At 42.4% G+C, this 21789-nt stretch overlaps 1 protein-coding gene across 10 annotated transcripts in view; it reads right to left on the bottom strand.

Moving 5' to 3' along the window:
- Positions 1-3340: 3340 nt before the first annotated feature.
- The window catches only part of LOC108603763 (rho GTPase-activating protein 100F), a 28742-nt gene continuing 10293 nt past the window's right edge, over positions 3341-21789 (bottom strand). For 2 of the 10 annotated variants that reach the window (XM_017992846.1, XM_017992845.1), the window contains 9 exons: positions 11136-11711; positions 10806-11079; positions 9662-10740; positions 7923-9042; positions 7619-7698; positions 7268-7559; positions 6667-6923; positions 5330-5465; positions 3341-5268 (listed from right to left, as the gene is read on the bottom strand). In XM_017992846.1, coding sequence (XP_017848335.1) covers positions 3671-5268; positions 5330-5465; positions 6667-6923; positions 7268-7559; positions 7619-7698; positions 7923-9042; positions 9662-10740; positions 10806-11079; positions 11136-11711 — 5412 coding nt within the window. In that variant the 3' untranslated portion in view covers positions 3341-3670. Of the gene's footprint in view, positions 5269-5329; positions 5466-6666; positions 6928-7267; positions 7560-7618; positions 7699-7922; positions 9043-9661; positions 10741-10805; positions 11080-11135; positions 11712-17605; positions 17755-21789 lie in introns of those variants that run through there. The other 8 variants (XM_017992849.1, XM_017992848.1, XM_017992847.1 and 5 more) reach the window with 8 other exon arrangements.

The following is a 21789-nucleotide window of genomic DNA, read 5'->3' on the forward strand; positions in this document are numbered from 1 at the left end:
AGATTTATGGACGCGCTAGAAAATTGAAAGAGTCTAGAAATGAAATAGTTTGAAACTGGTGATAATGATCAAAAGCGTTACATTTGGGGATTGTTGAGAAAACATTTGCCGCCTTTGGGTGATGAAAACTTGTTGTTTGTTGCTTAAGGAGTTGTTTGTTTGTTGGTTTGTTATCATTCAGTCTTAGTAACGAAATTGATTGCTTGGAATTGTAAATTTGTTGTTAGCTGGATTGTTCTTGTTCTTTATGATGCAAACAGACAATAAATGTTTATTTGGGTGTAGTTAATGTTAATGGAGCATGCTCATGATGTGTTACATCTTAAATCTTAAATACATTAGTGTTTCTATAATTTTGTTTTCTTTGTTTGTTTGTAGATTGTGTTGTTTTTATTATAAACTCACTAAGCCCTGAGCATTTGGTCTCCATTTGCTTGTATTAAGTTCGTTAAAGAAATCCTTACACAAATAATGTGCTGCGAATTATTCAAAAATCTTTAATCCCCAAAAACTGTTGTTATCGGTCTCGAAATGAAATCATAAATCATTTTAGGCACATTTAATACATACATAAATTCACATTTTCATAAGTTTAAGTAGAGAGGAGGTTATACAACTTAAACCGTATGTTTCGTTAATAAATAATCGCGGGGTTCATAGATAGTTCATAGATATAGCATAAGAGAGATTTGAAACAAAAACATAGCTGGGGGGGTTATATGTATGCATATAGTAGTATATATGTAGGTATATATTTCGCTAGCGCTGTTTTCTTGCTTTTAGTTATTAACTTTTATTTTATTTCTTTACTAATTTTTTTGTTAAGTGTACAATATTGTGCAATACATTTCAGTAAATTAGTTCGTTTGGTTGTTAAATTTTTTTCCTTTTTTTTGTGTTTTTTTTTTTCGTTATTGGTTTACTAACATTAATTTCTTGTGGCTTTTGTGTATTAATTATCAATTCATGTTTGCTCTCTAAATGCGTTTAACATATTTGCTTTGTATTTTGTTCAGCTAACACTTGCTTTAGTTTGTTAATTTAGTATTAATTGTAATTGTTTAGGCTAAATTAAATGCATATACAATTTATAGTGGTTGCTTTCCAATCAATATTGTTTAATTTACTTTTTGTTTGTTATTAATTTAACAATAGTTTGCTGCTTTGCCGCATATAATTTAGTTATACATACATATCTCTAAATGTGAATACTTTGTTTATTCTTTTTAACAAGCTATTGTTTGTTACTCTCCAAGTTGCTATTATTTACTTGTATAAATGTACGATATGACACAGTGATATATATTCAATAACATATTTAATCTTTTCATTTCATTTTAAAGTACAAATATAAAGATGAAGCAATATGAAGCCCAGTAAATCTTTTCTCCCCATTCAACTGACAAACAGAACGCAAGCTCCAAAGACGGCAGCACCGAATCCTTCACCACCACCACCACCACCACCACCACTAACAAACACCACCATCAGAATTAGCCTACAAATTATATAAGCATGCTGCTTATGCTTTCGTATCTTATCTAAAGCTCAGCTAAAAACTAAGAAGCCACAACAATTTGCAAAACAATTTGTAAAGTTTGCTGCTTTTAAGGACAATGCATTAGGTTAAGGATACTAGTTTATAAGTTATGTTTCTCAACTGGAATTCTATAAACTTTCGAGTCGTTCCACGATTAAAGCTTTTAGTGTATGAATTGAAAACAATATTTTTTGTTCTAAGTAGAGAAATGAAACTTTGAAGGCATAAATGATAATTGAGGCTCGCACTTATGACAAATTGTTGTTAGCTTAGTTTGGTTGCATTTAAAAACACTACACGCTATATTTAATAATCAACAATTAACTATATAAAAATTATTTAGCATCAACTAGGGGTTTATTTCGCTTGTTCATGTTGTTGCTGTTGCTGCAACTCTTTGGTTTTCTCTTTAACAATTAAAAATGTTCCGTTTTTTTTTTGGGTTTTATGTTCATTTGTATAAAATAAATATGACAACAATTAACCGAATAATTTGCTATTTAAAATCTCAACTTGTTGATGAACGCTCTAATTACTCATATGTGTATATATATAAATTTATGTACTCAATATATATTGACTATATGTCAAATAATGCACTGATTTGGCTATACGCGTAATTAGTTATGTTTTATATATTTGTTTGTAGTAATTGATGTAGCTGAACTGGAATTGTTGAATATGTTGCTTGTTGCTGCTCATTGAAGTATGAAAGTTGTACTTTGGATGAAGACGAATGATTATGCTGATGTTTCCAATACCAAAACAGTTTGAGGTTAAGTTCTGCTGCTGTTGTATCTAATTATGGCTTACAAAAAATAAAAGTACAGATACTGTCCTAACATAAATATTAAGCTATGACTAAGACTATGACTAGCAAACTGTTGCTGGAACATACCCAATTAATTAAACATCAATTGCGTCGGGTATTTACAGTTTATATATGTGAGCTTATATTATTTAATTTAAAACTTGTTATGTTTTGTTATATAGTTATATATATATTTATATATGCATATAGTTATGTTTCGTTTATAAAAAAGCTGTAGCTAATAGTTAGTTAATCGTATGCAAAAACAAAATGGCCGTCGAAAAATTTGTTGTCGTCAGTAGTACACGAATGTAAGTTGCAAAGCGTGTATTAGTTTTAGTTTGTATGGTAATTGTTATTGTATATTTAAATACACACATAAATATGTTTATATGTATAAAGTTATATATTTAATTGTCGTTTTTGTTGTATATTTATGTTTAAGTAAGTATATTATGTATATACGTTAATCTTGTATATTAGTGTGTATATCAGACTTTGTTTCATACAAAAAAAATTAACTAAGCACATCGATTTGTCAATAAATTCATGTATTTTCTGTTGTTGTATTGTGTAGTGTGTGTGTGTGTGAGTGTATGGAAGTACAGTATGTACAGTAAGTATGCTGATTATGTTAATTGCTTTAAGGGGGGGGCGAGTTTATATAAAGGGAAACATTTTAGGCAAATATATTAGTTTATTATATATTGCTCGAAAGTTTGTTCAGCTTTAATTTGTTAGTTTAATAAATAGAACTTGGTCGCCTTACAATAAGCTACGAATACGTTTTGTTGTTCATTAGGAGGGCCTTTGGGAAAAAATGTTGTCGCTTAACTCGTTTATATATATAGTATATGGCAAAAATACGTATGTATTCAGCAAATCTGTATAATATATATTCATTATAGTTATGTGTAAAAATAAATTAAATGCGCGCTCAACCTTTTGTTTAGCTGTTTAAATATGCAATGCTTGTTGTTAATTATTTATAATTTATAAGTTTGTATACTTGATTTCCAATACTGCTGCTGGTATTCAATTTGTTAAGCAAACAGCAACAAAATGGCTGCCACACACACGCACACAAACACACACACATACAACACTTAAGCTGGTAGCCATTTTGTTTGCTGTTTTTGTTAAATATTCGCTAACTTGTTCATAAAAATTCGTTAAGCTGCTGGTTCGATTGGATTATTGTTTATCGTTTGAATTCGTAAATTTGTAAACTGTAAATACTCCAAAAGCAAACACACACACGTTTAAGTTAATATGCTTGTATTAGTAAATGCGCGAGCGTGAGCAGCTTGGGCGACAACTCACTTGAGATCGTCGTACTCATCGCTGCCGTTCTTCGAGTCGCTCGACGACTGAAAGGCGGCCAAGGAGGCGCGCTGATGACTTTTGTCCAAGCCACTAGCAAGCTTCTCCTCCTGCTGCTGGTGGTGGCTGCTGCTGGTGCCATTGCTGCTGGGCTTCTCATCGAAGGCATCCAGGAACGGATTGGTCGCTGCATATTGCGAGCGATAAGTGCCCAGCGTATGATAATTGTTGCCACCATTGGCAAAGGGACGAGACGAGCTGCTCGATGAGCTGCTGCTCGTATAAAAGTCATAGCTATTGGTGGAGCCTGTCATGGAACTAACCCCGCTACTGCTAGCAGTGCCGCTGGCGCTGGAGTGATAACTCGAGCTACCACTAGCGCCAAACAGCGTAGCACCCGCACTGGCGCCTCCATTCTTTGGCAGCGTGCCATACAAATGCATCGCATTGTGATTGTGGCTGCTGCCATTGCCATTGGTGCTGGCAAAGGGGCTGTTGCTGGCGTGGGCGTGGCCATTGCCATTGCCCAAACCGCTGCTGCCAAAGAGCGTGCTGCCAAAGCTTTTGTGCTCCCCAGACTGCGCCGACTTGCTGCCCAAACTGCGCTCTCTACTCTCATTGCTATAGGTGGTGGTGCTGCTGCTGGTGGTTGCGCTGGCCGCTGTGGTGCCGCCTATATAAGTCTTGGTCTCCGTCTCCGAGGACGACGACGAGGCGAGACTGTCGAACAGCCGCCGACCAGTGGACACCGCTGAAGTACTTACTGCCGGCTTGCGCGCGGGCGAGCTCAACTTGCTGCTTGTTGTGCTGTCCGCTGTGGAACTTGTGGTGTATTTGCTTATGGCGCCAGTTGTAGCGCTGGGCTTAAGCGAGCTGCTGGCGCTGGCGCTGACCAATTGGTAGGTGCCCTTGGGCAGCCCATCGCCACCACCAGGCGGCGAGGGCGACTCCGGCGACTTGATGGGCGTGAACTGCACGCGCGGCTCACGCTTCAAGTACTTGGACATTAGCTGACTGGTGGTCATGGCCTGCGATTGCGCCAGCAGCGCATTTGTCGATGCCGACGACTTGTAGCTAACCAAATCGTCCGAGTCGTCCGACGAAGTCGTTGGCGCCGAGGTGGCAGTGGAGCCCGCACTCAACACTGTTGCCTGCGATGAGCTGGAGCTGGAATTGGCGCTGGACTTGTTGCGCATGGACTTGTAGTCATCGTTGTTGCTAACGCTGTTGCTGCTGGCAGCTGTGGAGCTTGAAGATTTACCGGGCGTGTAGCTGTTGCTGTAATTGCTTTTCTTGCTGTCCAAGCTGGCATACTTGGAGCTATAGTTGTCTTCATTGTCAGTCAGCAGCTTTGACTGCGACTGCGACTGCGACTGCGACGTTTTGTGCGGTTCATAGAAATCGACGCCTTTGCGTGCGGCGGACAGCTCCGCTTTGTTGCTCTCGGTTTGACCCGTGGGCGTGGTGATGTCAATGGGCGTGTCCTTCTGTAGCGGTGGCTTCTTCTGCACAACGGAGTACGGGCTGGCTGTGTCCACGATCTTGACTTGCTTCACTGAAGCGGGCGAGGCACCGCGCTTGATGGTATCAGTGCCTAGAAACGAGCAGCAATCAAATTAAATTAAATTCTTTGCTTGCTTATGGGCAACACTTACTCTTGCCTGAGCCCGAGCCCGAGCCCGAACCGGAGCCCGTTGAGGCAGAGCTACTGCCTGGGGAGGGTGTGCCTGGAAGTGGCAGTGGCGATGGGTCGGGAATTGCTGAGCCCGCTGAGCCCGCCAATTGATAGGGCTGCAATTTCAATAACAAAATCAAACAGAAAACGAAACGAAACGAACATAAATATTGATAAGAGTGCACATAGGTTCGATCAGCTTAGACTAAAGCTAGAGGGCAGCTTCGAATTTTGAATTTTATGACACAAACGTAGTGTGTGTGTGTGTGGTCGGGTGTGTGTGTGTGTGGCAAACAACAAGAGACGCATTACATAAAAGGGAATTGCAGTTGTGTAGGCCAATTCGTTAATCAATTGTTGCGTGTGTTGGTTACAAGTTAGTTACTGCTTAGTTAAGTTAATGAGCAAGTTGTTGGGTTAATGCAGTGGGCGGTGAGCAGGTGTAGCATGCAAAACAGAGTGCGCGGCATAGGTGCAGTGAGAGAGAGAGAGAGAGAAAGGAAATGATTCAAGTTCTGACGTCAGTCTAAGTTTGGTTTAGTTTGTTCGTTGGGTGCTCTACATTTGTTTGAGGTTGTGGATTATGAATGAAGTTTATACAATGAAAGCAACTCTCGACAAGGTTTTGTGGCATATAAAGAGAGAGAGAGAGCGAGAGAGAGCGAGGCGTATGAGCGATACACATTGTTAGGACTTTTTACACATTGATAAGTTTTGTTGTATGTAAATGTTTTGTTTAAGTTTTACCAGTAGTGGGCCAATCATGCTAAACACGCCGTTTACATTTATCACATCATTCAAAGCATCATTATCAATAGTTATCAATAGTTAGTTATATATATCACAATTACAACGTCGAATTTAAATTAATAGTACACAGTTTATGTAAGAAGCACAAAATTAAATGCACAACAATTAATGCTTTGTTTATATATCGTATATCGTATATCGTATATATCGTAGTTTGCGCTTTTACAAACGGTCAACAGGAAAAGTTAGAAGAACAAGAGAGCTGAGTTTCTTGTGTTTGTGTATGTTTATGTGTGTGTGTGTGTGTTGTCTGTTAAGTCATAAATTTGGCAGTTGTACTAATTATTATATAGAAAAATGACTTGAAGTAAAAAGTTGCCAAGATATTTAAATACTATAATTAAAAATTAAAATAGCTCAAACTGTTGGCAGCTAAATAGACTGACTTTTGAGCTTTCAAAGTTAGTTGTGTTAGTATTTGTAGCAAATTTGCTATTGTTTATGCATTGTTATTGTTGTTACTGTTGTTTTGTTGTTGTTGTTACGTTGTTGTTGGTGGTGGTTTACCTGTTGCACCGCTTGTTGCAAGGCTCGATGCGATTGAGCTAACTGACCCACTACTGATTGATACAGATGACTGTTGGCTGTGGCTGAGAGCTGATGATGGCCTTGGGAGAGTATGTTGGTTACCGAAGTGGACGAGCGCAGAAGGTTGCCCGCCGCCATGAGCTGCTGCTGCTGCTGCAGTAGTAGAGCTTGCTGTCTGTCCGCTGGCAACGCACTGACTTTGCTTCCACGCTGCCCTGTTGACTCGCCGCGCCGACCTGTCTACATAGGACTCTGTATTAATCAATATTAATGTGAACCGCAATTGTGTGCTGTGTGTGTGTCAGTGTGAGTGTGAGTGGTGTGTGTGTAACGGTTTATGTGCCGCTTTTCGCATGAGAGAGAGAGAGCGTTGATTGAAAGAAGTTTGAACTGCTGCCATTGCCGTTGCTGCTGCACAATCAAAAGCAGAAAAAAAACTATTGCAAGTAGCAAATTGTTGCAAGTGCCACTAGTTAAAACACGCGCTTAAGTGTCACAGTGTGTGTTCGTGTGTGTGTGTGTGGGGTCATTTTCAAAAGATAACTCTTCGAAACAGTTCGACACAGCGACGTTACGTTACCTGAAGCAACACCAACACCTGCCATGTTGCTCATGCTGCCGGCAGCGGCCATGCCGCCCATATGCTGAGTCAGCTGCTGATGCTGCGCCTGCGGCTGCGGCCATATCTGCAGCAGATACTTGAGCACTGCAATCGGCTGCGCATGATCAATATCTGCGCCTGGCTGTGCGCTTGCTGAATGCAGCATCAGCGGTGGACCCATCACAGTTGCCAGCGCCTGAGCGGACATCTTATTGCGCTCCGAGTTGGAGACAACCAGCGACAAGTGATCCAGCAGGAATACTAAAGTGGCCTACGCAGAGAATATAAAACAAATTAAACATGCACAGCGGCAACTCTTGAGCTGCTTACCCTATTCGCTCTTGGTAAACAGTCGAGTATGCTGAGCATTAGTTTGGCATTGCCCTCGGGATCGTCTGGCAGGCAAACAGCTGCAAAAATAAACAAATTGTTGATTAGTATGCAAATTAACATTATGGTGATAACATAGGCAGCAGCTAAACAGCACTAACAGCTTAACAGAACTTCAGTTACAGCAGTAGCAGCCTAACAGAAATTCTTTTACATACGCAGCAGCTTAACAGCAGCAGCAGTTTAACAGCTTAGGTTATGTTATGTTGCTAAATAAATTTGTGTACACAATTGTTTTGCTTACCTAAAGCATCGACTGTCATCTGGAAGAGACAGCGCGTGAAGAGCGGCTCTGGCAGCTCCCTCAGATAATCCTTGAGCACACCGGTTATAACATTAATATCAGGAACGTGTTCGGGGCTCAGTTCGACGGCGCGACTGTTGCGCTCGAAGGCCTCGCGCAGCAGACGCTTCTTCGTGGCCGAGCCGCACAGGCGATAGAGCCCGATTATATCGAGGCCACGCCGCTCCACCTCCTCCACACAGCGCCGCAGCACAATTGGCACTGGCGCGCAGCCAGGCGCACCCTTCGACTCTCTGTTGACCACCGTCTCGAGATCAGCACCGAACAGCGTAGGATAACCAGCACGCAGACTGGGCAGGCCACGACGCTTATACAACGCCAGCGGATCCGTATGCCGCATGCGTATGTAGATTGTGCCACGTGGCTCCACCTTGAGCGCCAGCTGATGCAGTGGCGACTGCCGCAGTATGGCCGAGAGTGAAATGGCGCCGCGATAGCAAAGCTTGTGCCTGTGCTGTGGATCCCACGAATAGACGAGCACATCGAGTTGCTTGTTGCCCACTAGATCCAGTTCGAACGACTCATCCCAGTCGAACTGCAGATCGCCAGAGCGCACCACAGTGCGCGCCTTATGCACGCGATCGCACTCGATGACGCAGTAGAGATCTCGCGTCTGCGCTGGCGGCGCAGCTCCCGCATGCTGTGCTCCCATCTCTGGCTGCGTGCGCAGTCCACGACCTGCCAGCAAGTGTATCCAAAGCATGCCGGACACACCGCCTATATCCACAATGGGCTTGTCCAGCTTGTACTTGGCAAACTCTGCGGGATTAATGTCGATCTGTCGATGTGGACGCGGCAAAGTGGCGCTGGGCGTAGGCGCTGGACTCTGATGACCAGCTGTGCTCATGATGCTGCCGCTGGGACTAGCTGGGCCAGCGGATAGCTCCAGCAGCTGACGCATGCGTCGTATGCTGGGCGAGCGTATGGAGCCAGCGCCTCCAATATGCTGCGAGGACATGGAGCGCACAGGCAGCGACGAAATGGGGCGGGTCAAGCCCATGTTGCGATCCAGCGTGCCGGCGCCCAATATGCCCGTTCTGCTTGAGTAAATGCTTTCGGTCTGCAAAGGCAAATGCAAATAATCAGAGTTAACAAGAGTAACAAAATGCATTAAGAGTTGCTAAGTAAGCGCCAAAGAGTAAGGAGGTTGCTAAGTAGTCGTTAAGTAAAGAACTTGCTGAGTGATCGCCGCTAAGTAAAGGCGCAAGAAAAGTCAAGCACAAGTATATTTTCTATATTGTCTATATAATTTAATTATAATACTATAAGCAAACGTAGGATGGGCATCACACTGAACTTGACGTAAAGATTTTAAAGATTAACAGCAGCTTGGTAGAAGCAGCAGCTTAACAGAAGCGATAACTAAACAAAAGCGGCAGCTTAACATAAGCAGCAGCTAAACAGAACTTATGTTACAGATCTAGCAGCTTAGCAGAACTTCTGTTACAGAAGTAACAACTCAACAGAAATTCTATTACAGAAGTAGCTGCTTAACAGAAGTGGAAGCTTAACAGAAGCAGCAGCTGAACAGCTTAAGCTAGAGTAATGTTCAACGAACATTAAAGCCACGATCAATAAGAATCTTAATTGAAATTAGATAGTGACAGCTTTTAGTTATGCCCGCTTATCCTCTAATTATTATTACTACTATTACTATTATTTAATTTCTATTTACTTACATTTCTGAGTGCATCGTGAATGTTCTCGGCGCTGCAGGAGAAGCGATGGGAACGCGGCTGGGCAAACATGTCGCGCGTCATGCGCATTTGCTCCGCTATGGCGGAACTGCTAGGCGCGCGTCTCAGCCAGGCGCGATACTCGTCCGCCGTGAAGATCGACGGACCCGGACTGGCTGTAATGCGCTGGCGTAGATCGCGACCACGTCGCGCATCGAACTCCGGCGCCGATATATTGCCATCGTTCTCATCGAGTATGCGCTCGCCAATGCGCGAGCGTATGCCCTGCAGCCGCACGCCGGGACGCTCGCGAGGCAGTGAGTTGAACTTGTTGAGATCTGTGCCGCCGGCGAGCAGCGCAGCTGCTGCTGCGCTGGGTCCAGCGCCGCGTGGCATGCTGCCAATGGCGGGACGATTGTAGTAATAGTAACTGGGGCGTGGGCCAATGGTGGCCTCCGTATCGCTGGAGTAGTCCAGATTGGGACGCGAGCGTCGTGTGAGCGACTGCGCGCCCGCCGCCGGCGGTCCGTACTTGGCTACGCCTGCGCGCTGCTGATCGTAGCGTCCATAGCGTCCGAGGGTGCCACCCACGCCCACGGGCATGGGCGCAGCGCTGCCCGGCTTGAGGCTGGAACGCAGCAGCGAGTGCCGGCCCAGCGAATTGGAGTAGTCTGCGTACTCCACACGTGGCAAATGCTGATCCGAGCCAGAACGTGGGAAGCGCGCATGCTGCTGCGCCAGCCCCACATTGCCAGTGCCCGTGGACATGCGACGCGATGGCCCCACAGCCTGCGCTGGTCCACCCGGATAGAAGGCGTGCACCTTCTCCGCCAGACTCTCCAGTGTGCCAGCGTTTTGGTAATAAGCATGCGAAGGCGCAAACGCATGACCCTTCTGCGGCTGCTCTGTGATGACCGAGGAGGGCGGCGCCGGCGGCTTGTAGCCCCAATTGGGCGGCTCACCCATGGCATTGACTCCAGCGCGCGTGTTGTAGTACATGTCCAGCTGCTCCGACTGCGGACTGTAGTTGTTCAACCCCAAGCCAAGTCGCGAGCGCGACTCTGTCATCTCGCGGCCATCGCCTGTTCAAATGAGAGAGAGAGAAGCACCGATTAGCATTTTATACACGGCGATAAGTTTAAACTACCTGTACGTCTTTCACGTGATGAACGCGGCCGCGGCATACGATCCGTCTCATCCATGTCATCGTCGCGTATGTCGCGCTTTATGACCACCACCGGTGGCGGCTTCTGCTCCGGCCTGGAGAGCGTGGGCGGGCCCGGTGAGCCGGCGCCGCGATTGCCACGCCTTTGCCTTATGGCCAGCACCAGGCGCCTAGGAATTGACATGATGATTACCACATCGTCGAGCGACATGTGTGTGACGTCCACCAAATTGACGGCCAGAATTTCATCGCCCACCTGCAAAATGTTGCCATAAGCTACGATTCGGTTAAAGCTTCAGCGCTTGGACTCACCCTAAGGCAGCCGCTGTTGTAAACCGCCGACTCCAGCGCAATCCTCGAGATGAATACCCCATCAGTGCGATCAGCGCCATTGCCCTCGCGTATATATAAACCCAATGTCTGTCCCGGCCGCTTCACAATCTCCACCAGCTGCACCGTGTGCCGTCCATCGGCTTTGTTCATCAGTTTGTGTGCCGCATCCACCGCCTGTTTGCTGCCCATGGAGCGCGGCTCCAGTATGCGCACAATCATCTCGCCGCGTCGCTCCACCGCCTCCAGCGCCGCAGCCGTATTCGGATCATGATCATTCTCCACAGCTTCTATCTGTCGAAAGATCTCCGAACTGATGCCGCTGACCTTGCGAAAATCGCCCTGGAGCAGCACCGGATCCTTGACGGAATTCGAGCCGCCGCCTTGGCCACGATTCTGTTGCTGGTTGCCATGATGTTGCTGCTGCTGATTGTTGAGATGATGTTGCTGTTGCTGCTGCTGCTGGTTGCCCAGACCGGACAGCTGATTAGCGGGTAGCGGGCCGGGCGGCGCACGACCCGGACTGGCGGTAACATCAGGAACTGATCTTCCATTTTCCTGCAAGTGCAACGAAGAGTAAACAAGTTAGTTTAAGAGTTGACTGATAAATAGATTGCTAGATGGATTGATAAATAGATAGATAGATAGACTAGATAGATGAATAAATAGATTGATAGATGGAATATTTATTTATTTTAATTGTAACTTCGAATTAATTCTACAATGGTGTAGCCAGAGCAGCTGAGGCCTTCTAATTAATAAATTTATTTATTTTTAATTGTAGCCTAGAATTAAATTCTATGGTAAATTGGTATAGCCAGAGCAACAAAGGCCTTCAGGCTGAACTAATTAATAAATAAATGTACAAATTCGAAAGCAAATTCTTAAAACTTTTCAGCTTGACGCGTTAAAAGTTTAAAAGCTAGCATAACCTTTAACTCGTTGCTTGTCGCTTCAGATTGCTGCCATGTCAATTAGTATCCAAAAATATTTTGAGCCACTCTGAATAATGAAAATCTAAAGTGCAACGCGCTGCTGCATAAATTACGCGATTTGCTGCTGCGCTGGGCGCAACTGATGATGACGACGACGCTCGTGATGATGATGCCATTGCCGTGACAACTAACAGCTGTCGGTCTCAAGCAGCGCGGCGCGGGGGGGGGGGGGGGGCGCACTTAAGCTGCGCTAAAAAGTCTTAGCTTTGCATTAATTTAGCAGCCCTAACTAAGCTGCAAATTGCCAAGAGATGGCGAACTGGACTTGCGGCCTTTTAGCTTGCAGCACGCCCCACAAAGTATGCAATAATTATTTCGTTTGACTATTTTTTTTCTTAGTTGAAATGCAATTTCTGTCACCTGCCACACACACACACGTCACTTGAAATGCGCGTGTGTGCAACATGGACTGGAGCATGCGATAAACTACTTTTATGAGCAACTGTACCACAGCTCAGCTCAGTACAGTTCAGGCACGTGATGTGGATGATGTCACACGCCACAGCAACAATGTACAACTTTGATTTTCATGCCAACACACAGCTCGAGAGAGAGAGAGAGAGAGAGAGCGACAGTTTAAATGAAGTTGCCGCCACAGCAAAGCGCAAAAAACAAAGTTTTTTAATGGATTAATGCCCAGGACGAGCAGAACGCCCAGTCCATGGCTGCACACTGGACAAGCAAAGGCAGCAGCAGCAGCAGCCTGCGCAGAGCAAACTAAATTCGTGTTGACTGTGGCCAGAGCTTGTGGCCCGCAGGCAAATCATTGCCCGAAATGCAGCAGCCACCACACTAAAGTGAACACTTGAGTTAAGTCTGTCTCTGTTGCTTTGCGGTGCGCCCCAAACAAGTTACAAAATGCCAGAAAAAATGTGTGGGCGACTAACCAGAGGGCAAAAATCTTTGAAATTGCCAAACTTTGACATATGTTGCTGGCTGCCCTCAAGCGCTAAGTCTCTGCACTTGTGTCTGTTGTTGTTGTTGCTGTTGCTGTTGCTGTTGCTGTTGTGCAACTTTGACAAAAGTTTTGCAGCTGCCTGGCAAAGTTTTTGCTACAATGTCGCGCGCTTAGGCAAATAAGTCTGATGATGATTATTATTATTATATTGCCAGCAATTTTTGTTTTTCTTTTTGTTGCTTGGCATTAAACTATTAAAGTTTATGCGCTGCCATAACAGTTTAGCTTTGATAGCTGACAAAAATTATGCAGCCAAACAAACGCGAGCGCCTAATTCAATAGAAAAGCAGCCTAGCACGCCCCATAGCGTGGCTTGAGTAGGCGTGGCGCACAAACACTAAATTATGTAATTCCACTTATGTGCTCAATGCACCTACTCGCTGATTTCTTTAAGTGTAATAGAATTTATAGCGCTTGCGGCTTGACTAACTAAATTGCCAACCAAATATGCTGCAAGCTTCAGAGCACATTAGTAAATGCATCGCGTGCTTGCCACAAATGGTCACACAAGCTGTCTATGTGTGTGTGTGTGTTTGCTGTCTTGAAATTTATGCAACAATGTTTGGCTGGCAGGACAGTCGAGTCGAGTCGAGGGCTCGTTGTGTCAAGTTCAGTGTAATCATTTTTTATGCCCAACACTTTGCACACTTAGCATTCAATTATGCGCTGTATGTGTGTGTGTGTGTGTGTGTGTGTGTTGCATAACTACAGGCGCTTTGGCAGGCGCATTAATTACTTAGCAGGCTTAATTAGAAAGCGCATAGCTTGTTAACTGGCAAATCCAATAAGTTGAAGTAGCGCACACATTAACTTCAGCCCAAGCTTACAACAAATGCAAATTGCTCTGCAGACACACACATATGTGTGCGTGTGTGTGTGTGTGTGACTCATGCAGCGTCTTGCTGCTGCTTTTAAGTTTATGTTGGCTTAGTCAGCAAAACTTGCAGAGACAACAGCGTCGACCCAATTGTAAGCCAGTCAACACATTTGCCACCCCTGGCATAAAAACCAGGCACGGAAATAGCCCAACACCCACACACCCAAGCACACACACACACAGCTCAATCGACTGTAGCTGTTAATTATTGATGATTTGCTGGAAAATGTTCAACTCAATAGGCTCAGGCATGTGGCGCGTAGACAAACAAATAAAAGTTTGCAGCAGTTGCGTGACTCTATAAATCAATAATAAAATATAAAAAACAAAAGGGAAATTGAGCCAAATTATAATTATGTTAGCACAAAAACGTCCATTAATGTGCGCTGCATGTGTAGCAAACTAGTTTTCAAGGCTTTAAGTGACTGCGTCACAAACTGTTTTTCAATAATTGCTGTAGCCAAAAACCAACCAAAAACTTGCGTCAAACGCAAACGCAACCGCAACAAGAGACAATCGATTTGGTTACAAGCAGCAGACGCTTCATTTCATTTCAAATTTGTCTCAGTATCAGTCGCAGTCTCAGTCTCAGTCCATTTGCTGCGCTTGCTGCTGCTGCGCTTGATTGATTGTCACACACGCATTGATTGATTGCCAAAGATTGTCTGCAAGTGATTTGATGTGGATTTGTTTTGTTGTGGGGCTATCTTGAATAATTAGTCACTAGGCCTTTGTTAAATGCCATGCTCTGAATTTATTAGTTTGTTTGCATTAGTGCCATTTAATTAAAACGTTTTGCTTGTCTTTTTTTCGTAGGCTGAGCTGAGCATAAGCTACAAGCTATTTGTCTAATGACTGTCATATGCTTAAGGCAAACAAATAACTGAGCAGTTGCCTGCTGCTGTTTGATTTAATTTATATACTGTGCTTAAGCTAACTAAACAGCAGCCTTGTTTGAAGAATTATCTTTATATATGTGCATAGCATAAATATTTTATTTAAACTTAAACTAACTGAGCAGCAGCAAGGCAAGACGGCTGTTTGATTAAGAATTATATACTATATAGATTCTATTTTGAATATATTTATATATGTAAGATTTATTGTATATATTAAATCATAACGTGTATTTAATAATGAAAAGATAGGTCGATATTCTATATGTAAGATTAAACAACTTTGGTTGACTCTAAATTAACAACTTAATAACTTGTAGCTGCTCCAACTTTCAGTCAATGAGTTGAAATGCGCTTCGAATCTTAGGGGTTGTCAGTTTAGTCGATAGTTTAGAGCTGTTACCACCTTCGTCCAGTGATTCAGTGTGCTCTACCTACATATATGCTAATCTAACTAAACAGAAATTATTGCAGCCACGTTGTTTCGGACTATGCTCTTTGATTAGTATTAATATATAATATATATATATATATATAATACCTTAAATATAAATATTTTCCAAAATATAAATACTATAATGTAATTTTTTCTTTTGCTGTCGACTGCTCTTAGTTGACATTAAATAAATAAATAAATAAATAAAAACGCTTTGTCATATTGACCGATGCCGAAAATCAGAACGATTGGCTAAATAACTTAGGGATTATTCACATTTAAATTTTTTAGCGAAAATTCACAATTAGCAGATTCGCTGCTGATGTTGCAGCGAAAATGAGCGCTAATATTCCCCACAATCTATAAGTTTAATCAATCAAATCAACAAATTTTAATTTAAATATTTTTTGTAATCCTTTTCTTTTATCGTCGACTGTTCATAGTTAACATTAAATAAATAAATATAAAAAAAAAATACAATTTAAATACTATGTTAAATATTTATGCATGCTTAAGCTAACTAAACAGCAGCCTTGTTTGCAGAATTATTTATAGCATAAATATTATATTTTAAATTTAACTGTGCTCAGCAGCCAGCCTTGTTGCCTATGCTGTTTGATTTAGTGTTAAATACTATATAAATAATATTTAAAATATTTATGCATGCTTAAGCTGCCAGCAGTAGCATATATATGCCATTTTAACTGAACTGTCAGCCTTGTGACTTTTTATAGTTAAAATTTGCGCTGTTAATGCTCAAAGCTTGTTAGCGCACTTAATCGATTTATGTGCAAAGTTTTGCGTTGTAACTTTTGCTGCAGACTTTGATCTAGCATTAAGTCATTATTTTTTGCATAATTTTTCAAAGTTGCAGCTGCTGCTGCCTGCTATTAAATTATTTATAGCTGCTGCTTGGCAATTACATTTGCTTATTTGTCTAACTAATAATTCAAAGTCAACTAACTGCCTTATGCTAATAATAGTTGTCACTTACAGCCTGTGAGCTTGACTCAGCCGCAGCTGTAAACTAAAATTTGTGGGCTACAAATTGGCATTAACCACAAATTGTGAGGCAAACAACAATAGCTGCCAGCTGTGTAGCTTTGATGTGGCTCTAACCACTGCGTATGCGTAATGCATTGATTAAATTTAAATGCTGCTTGTCAGCCACAAAGACTTCCAACGAACAATGCAGCTCTAGAGCTCTGCTGCTGCTTAACGTCAAGTATCAATTCAAAGTGCTAAAGCATGTGCAGCAAATATGCAAAGCAGACAAGTTGAGCTTGTCAGCAAAAGCAAAAGATGTTGGAACTTGCATTTTAGCTTGGCGAGTAGAAAAATTTAATTAAAAATAAAAACAATAAGCGCGCGCTAGTCATTATCTGTGCAAATATTTAGCGACAGCGTCGTTGTGGCCACAGTTGTAAACTTAATGAAATTTTATTTCAATATTTGAAGTGCGCTGCAAACGCAGCGAGCGGAAGCGAGAGCAGCAAAGCACAAATAAATAAACTTTATAAATGAGCGAGCACAGCATGAAGCGTTTTTTAATTTAATGTTGCAACTTCAACTGTTTTGTGTCTATATAAAAAATGCATTTGCATTTATTTAAAGTAAATTTTATTATGCATTCATGCGCATAAATAGCAAATAAATTGTTGATGCAAAGATGAAAACACAACAAGCAGCAAAACGTATAAAAAATATTACAAAATCGCGTAGTTAACACTCGAGTGCTGCAAAGGGCAAAGGGCACAGTGCCGTTATATATTTGGGGGGCAACTAGTCACAGCTCAAAGGCAGCGCAAAAAAGCAAAACAATATTTGCATAACACACACACACACACACACACAGAGAGTTGTGTGCTTGTTTATAAATAAATAATAATGCGAAATAAAAATGCTATGCAAATTGTGTGCTGCAGAGTTTATTTGATGTCCTGGATATGCGTATTTCATGCAGTGTCATGACATTTTATGCAATTTGCCAGCCCTGAGGCAACAGCTCGAGTTGAGTTGGCTGCTTCGGCTGCTTACACTTTGTCATTTCTCAGCTGTCAGCTGCCATGTTGGAAATAATTTCTTTACATGTGCCTGCCTGACTTTTGTTTTCGCCCCATCCCAAGCGCAATGACTTGTCACAAGTCAAGCGCAGACCTTCACCTATTTTGGGAGCACTCACTATCCAAAGCTTAATCTGCCAAATGGCTGCTTAAGTGGAATTTTAATTTCGTCGCTGTCAGTTGATTAAAGTTTAGTTTGGTAATTTACAATTGTTGGTTGGGCTTACCTTGCGGTGACTGCTTCTGGTTAAAAAGCAGCCCGTTGTGGCGCTATCGCACATTAACTTTGTTGCAGCCAGGATGCTAAATCACACACGCACACATATACAGCGAGAAAGACACACACAGACACTCCAAATGTGTCTGCTGCTGGAGCAACTCAAGTCGAGTCGAGCTGCTCTTTTTTTTGATATGTATAATTTATTTGCAGTTTTTTGTGCGTGTCCTCACAGCAAGGACACACCCACTGTGTGTCTAATGCGTCTGTTAGTTTTTGGTTTTATTATTGTTTTTGTTGCGCGTTCGATTTCAGTTGCTGCCATTCGCATTTAATTTATTTATTTGTTGTTGTTGTTGCTTCATCTGTTGTTTCGTTGTTAAAGTTTTTTGTTGCTCAAGTCTTAAGTTATAATTCGATATGTTTGTTGTTGCTGCCAGACATATGCTCTGGGACTTAATTCCAATTGTGTTTCACTCACATTTCATTTCGTTTTATTTCTTACGCTTTTGGCAAAGTTTCTACGTGCAAATCTGCGATAAATGTATCTATGTGTGAGAGAGTCTGTGTGCATGTGTGTGTGTGTGTGTGTTTGATTTCCTTTTGACTGCTTTTTGTTGCCAAGCAAGATATTTATGTTTGCTTTTCACGCTTCACTGCGAACACAACAGCAGTTCACAGCCAAACGCAAACGAAAAAAAAAAAGAAAAACGTTTGAAAACATTTCTACACAATTGATTCGAATAGCACTCGCAGGCATTTCGAGCGAAAAACCACTAAAGCATATATGTGTGTGTGTGTTAAGCATACGCACTGTTAGCCCACGTGCAATTTGCACAGCACGCGCTATACACAAAAAAATTTTCATTAATACAAAACTTTGCACGTTGATTTATGTGGCAACTTAAATCGTTGCCGCGCAATTAAAAGCAAGCGAAGTATAATAAAAAATACTGCAGCTATATTAAATCTTAGAAAAGAGTTTAAGCTTAAGCTGTAATTAATTTTGGGCCAACATGCTTTTCTTTTTGGTAGAGAGAGCGAGCGAGTTTATGAACGAACTGTAGCTAAAGTTCAAGTTGCTCCAAGTGCTGCGAACTTTATTACACTCAAATTGAAACATTATTTAAAAGTTAGTTATGCTAGTTTAAACTAAACTCAAAGACGAGCGAGTTCACACAAAAGTGAGAGCGAGCGCTTGATATTTGGCAACTGCGTGGGGTTGACTGTGGGTGGGACTGTGTGGGTTGAATGCCAAAAATTACATTTTGCCACTTTTGGCAGACAACAACAGATGAAATGCGTTTGGGTGGCGCGCACAACGTAGCGTATACGCAATATTGCTATGTGACGTGCTTAGAGCACAAATGTTGTTGTTGTTGTTGCTGGGGTCTTGGCATTGTCAGAAGATAATGGCTGCTTTGGGGCCTAGCTAGCGTCGGGCTGTTGAACCTTAAGTGTGTGTTTGTGTGTGTGTGTATTTCTTTCTGTCTGTGTGTGTGTGCGTCTCTCTTTTTGTTTGAGTGTGCGTAAAGCAGGCGTAAGCGCGCGCATTTAGCAACAGCAGAAATTTTCTGTATATGGGACAGTCTGATAGCCCCAAAAAAAAAAAAAAAAAAAGAAAAAGCAAAAGAAAACTCAAACTCAAGCCAAGCCAAGCCACCAACATGTGTGTGCGACGGCCATGGCAAATGCAAAAATGATGATGAGTTTTGTGCGCTAGCGGGCTAGCGGGATATTGCGTATACGCAGCGTAACACTAAATTGTCTATGCATAGTCAGAGTTTATTTTATTAGATGGCTATAGATAGCTGTATTTGTGCATTTGTATGTGTGAGAATTGCTTTATGCCTTACCGAGTTAAAGCAAATTTGAAATATATGCATACATATAGCTGTGTATTTGTTTCGTTTGTGTGTGTGTGTATGCCCTAGAGCATTTAATTGACTATTGATCGTAGCTACAATTTAATGCAGCATTAAACTTTTATTAGCCATTTCATGCGCTTTGGCTGCAATAATTTTGGGTTTATATTTAGCGCGCCGCTTTGTCGTTTGTCGTGTGCCCAGGGCCAGCCCAGTGCGTGAAATATTATTGAATAAGTTTCCTTTTTTTTTTAATGACTTTTACTACACGCCAAACCGCTCTGCAGTTTGTATGTATGTATGCACTCGTATAAAGCGGCGGCGAAAATACTATTACGCACACATTCACACACACACACACGCCACACGCACACGACTATAAAAACGAGTGTTCGACACGACGAACGTCCAACGCGCTCAACTGAACTTTGCGTATTGAAATCGTTTGGCGCTAGTAAAAATGCCGAAACTCAACTCGAGCGCCGAACGAGCTCGAAGTTGCCTAAATACGAACTCCCGTACTCGAAACTGGAGCAAACGCAGTAATGTCGACACACACACACAAGCACACACTGTGCTGTATGTGTGTGACTCTCCCGAGCGCTTCAAGTTATGCTATATAAAATAGCACGGGAGCGAAAGCTTCAGTTGAAGAAATTGACAAGGCGAAAAGCTTTTGAGCGTTGCCAGATGCGTTTGATGTTTAGCTATGGTAACGGTAACGTACTTGAACTTGCTTAAGAATAGCACAAATTCTATTTTGTTAACGCCGTACTGAGACACTGACAAGCAAACTGACTGACTGAACAGCGTTGTGGTGTTAAATTTATGCACGCATACAAGGCGTATGAGTAATGTTACTTGTGTGCGTGGGCAGGCAATTAGATACAAGCATACACTTCAAACATATTTAAACATTTATTTATTTGCTTAAAAGCTTTTGCTGCTATTTATATAAATTTATAATGTGAGGTTAATCAAAGTTGAGCTCAACTATTAATTTGGCAGCGTAGGCAACAGTTAGGCAAACTAATTAACATTAGCGCTAGTAATTATGCAATTTTGCTTTAAGCTACTGCAGCATATATTGACTTTAAGCATAGCTGCACCACAAATTGTTTGAGCGCTCAACAATTTAGCTTGACACTTGTGTAAATTGCTTGACAACGAGCCGAACTTTTAGTTTAAAGTAGCCACAGCCAGTCACTGTCAATTTAAATGAGTTAAGCACTCATGTGTGTGTACCCTACTCACACATATAAATAGCAAGTGAGTGGCTGGCATGACAAACGAACATTACAAATGATTTGGGTACAACAATAAGAACAAAAAGCGCACGAATACATGCATAACGTTTTGAAATCTAAACAAAAGCGCACCGCTTGTGCAAATGTGAATTTATCAAGCAATTCAAATCAACAAAACGAGCCGAAGCGAAACGAAATGGAGAACGGCTATTGAACTGAGAGTGGGAGTGGTAGCGGTCGCTTTTGAAAAAGGTGAAATTATGAATAATTTTAATAACCTGGCCCGATGACATAAACAGATAAAATGGCGCCATTAAAAACGCATTACAATTGATAAAGACAGCGCCAGCTAGAGAATGAGAGAGGGACAGAGGGAGAGCGAGTGGAGTATATGGAAATCATGGCTAGAACGTAAACTTTGCTTGACATGAATGACATGTGGGTGTGTGTGTGTGTGTAGCTAGGCCACATCATTCACAAATTGCACACACACACACAGAGGTTTACTCACGAGCATCGACACCGCATTGTATGTGGGTCAGTTTGGCCGCCACCACCAACGCCACGCGCTGACAGCCAAGCCAGGCAGGCAGGCAATCAACTGTCAGTACAGAGTTAAATGCAAAATGTATGCAGCTCACCAAAAGCAATGCCGCATAGTTGCCTGTCAAACGCAAGTCGCTGGCATTACGTATACGCAATGTTTACGCTTGCGCGGATAAACTGCGCAGAGGCGCCGACGACAGCGGCAAACGACATTTATCCGCCACGCCGGACGTGCGCGGCTAATAACAAACATCCGGAGAGGAAACAAGATATATTTATATATCCTACACACTGCTGGACTCTCAGTTCGCAACCTCTTGAAATCAAAATTCCAAATCCCGCTCGTAAAAAGCAAATACCAAATATCCATTTAGATTTGATGACAATTTTTTTATTGGCAAGCACGCAAAGCTGAAGCTTAAGCTAACAATAGGCAGCTACTAGGGCTAGTTGCTTGAATTATGCATAGTGTGGCCCAACTAAGCGGCTTAAAGCGCAAATGTGTGCGTGTGTGTGTAGTTCAGCTAAATTAGCTT

This window comes from Drosophila busckii, chromosome 3R (assembly GCF_011750605.1).
Source record: "Drosophila busckii strain San Diego stock center, stock number 13000-0081.31 chromosome 3R, ASM1175060v1, whole genome shotgun sequence".
In the NCBI taxonomy this organism is placed as follows: Eukaryota; Metazoa; Arthropoda; class Insecta; order Diptera; family Drosophilidae; genus Drosophila; species Drosophila busckii.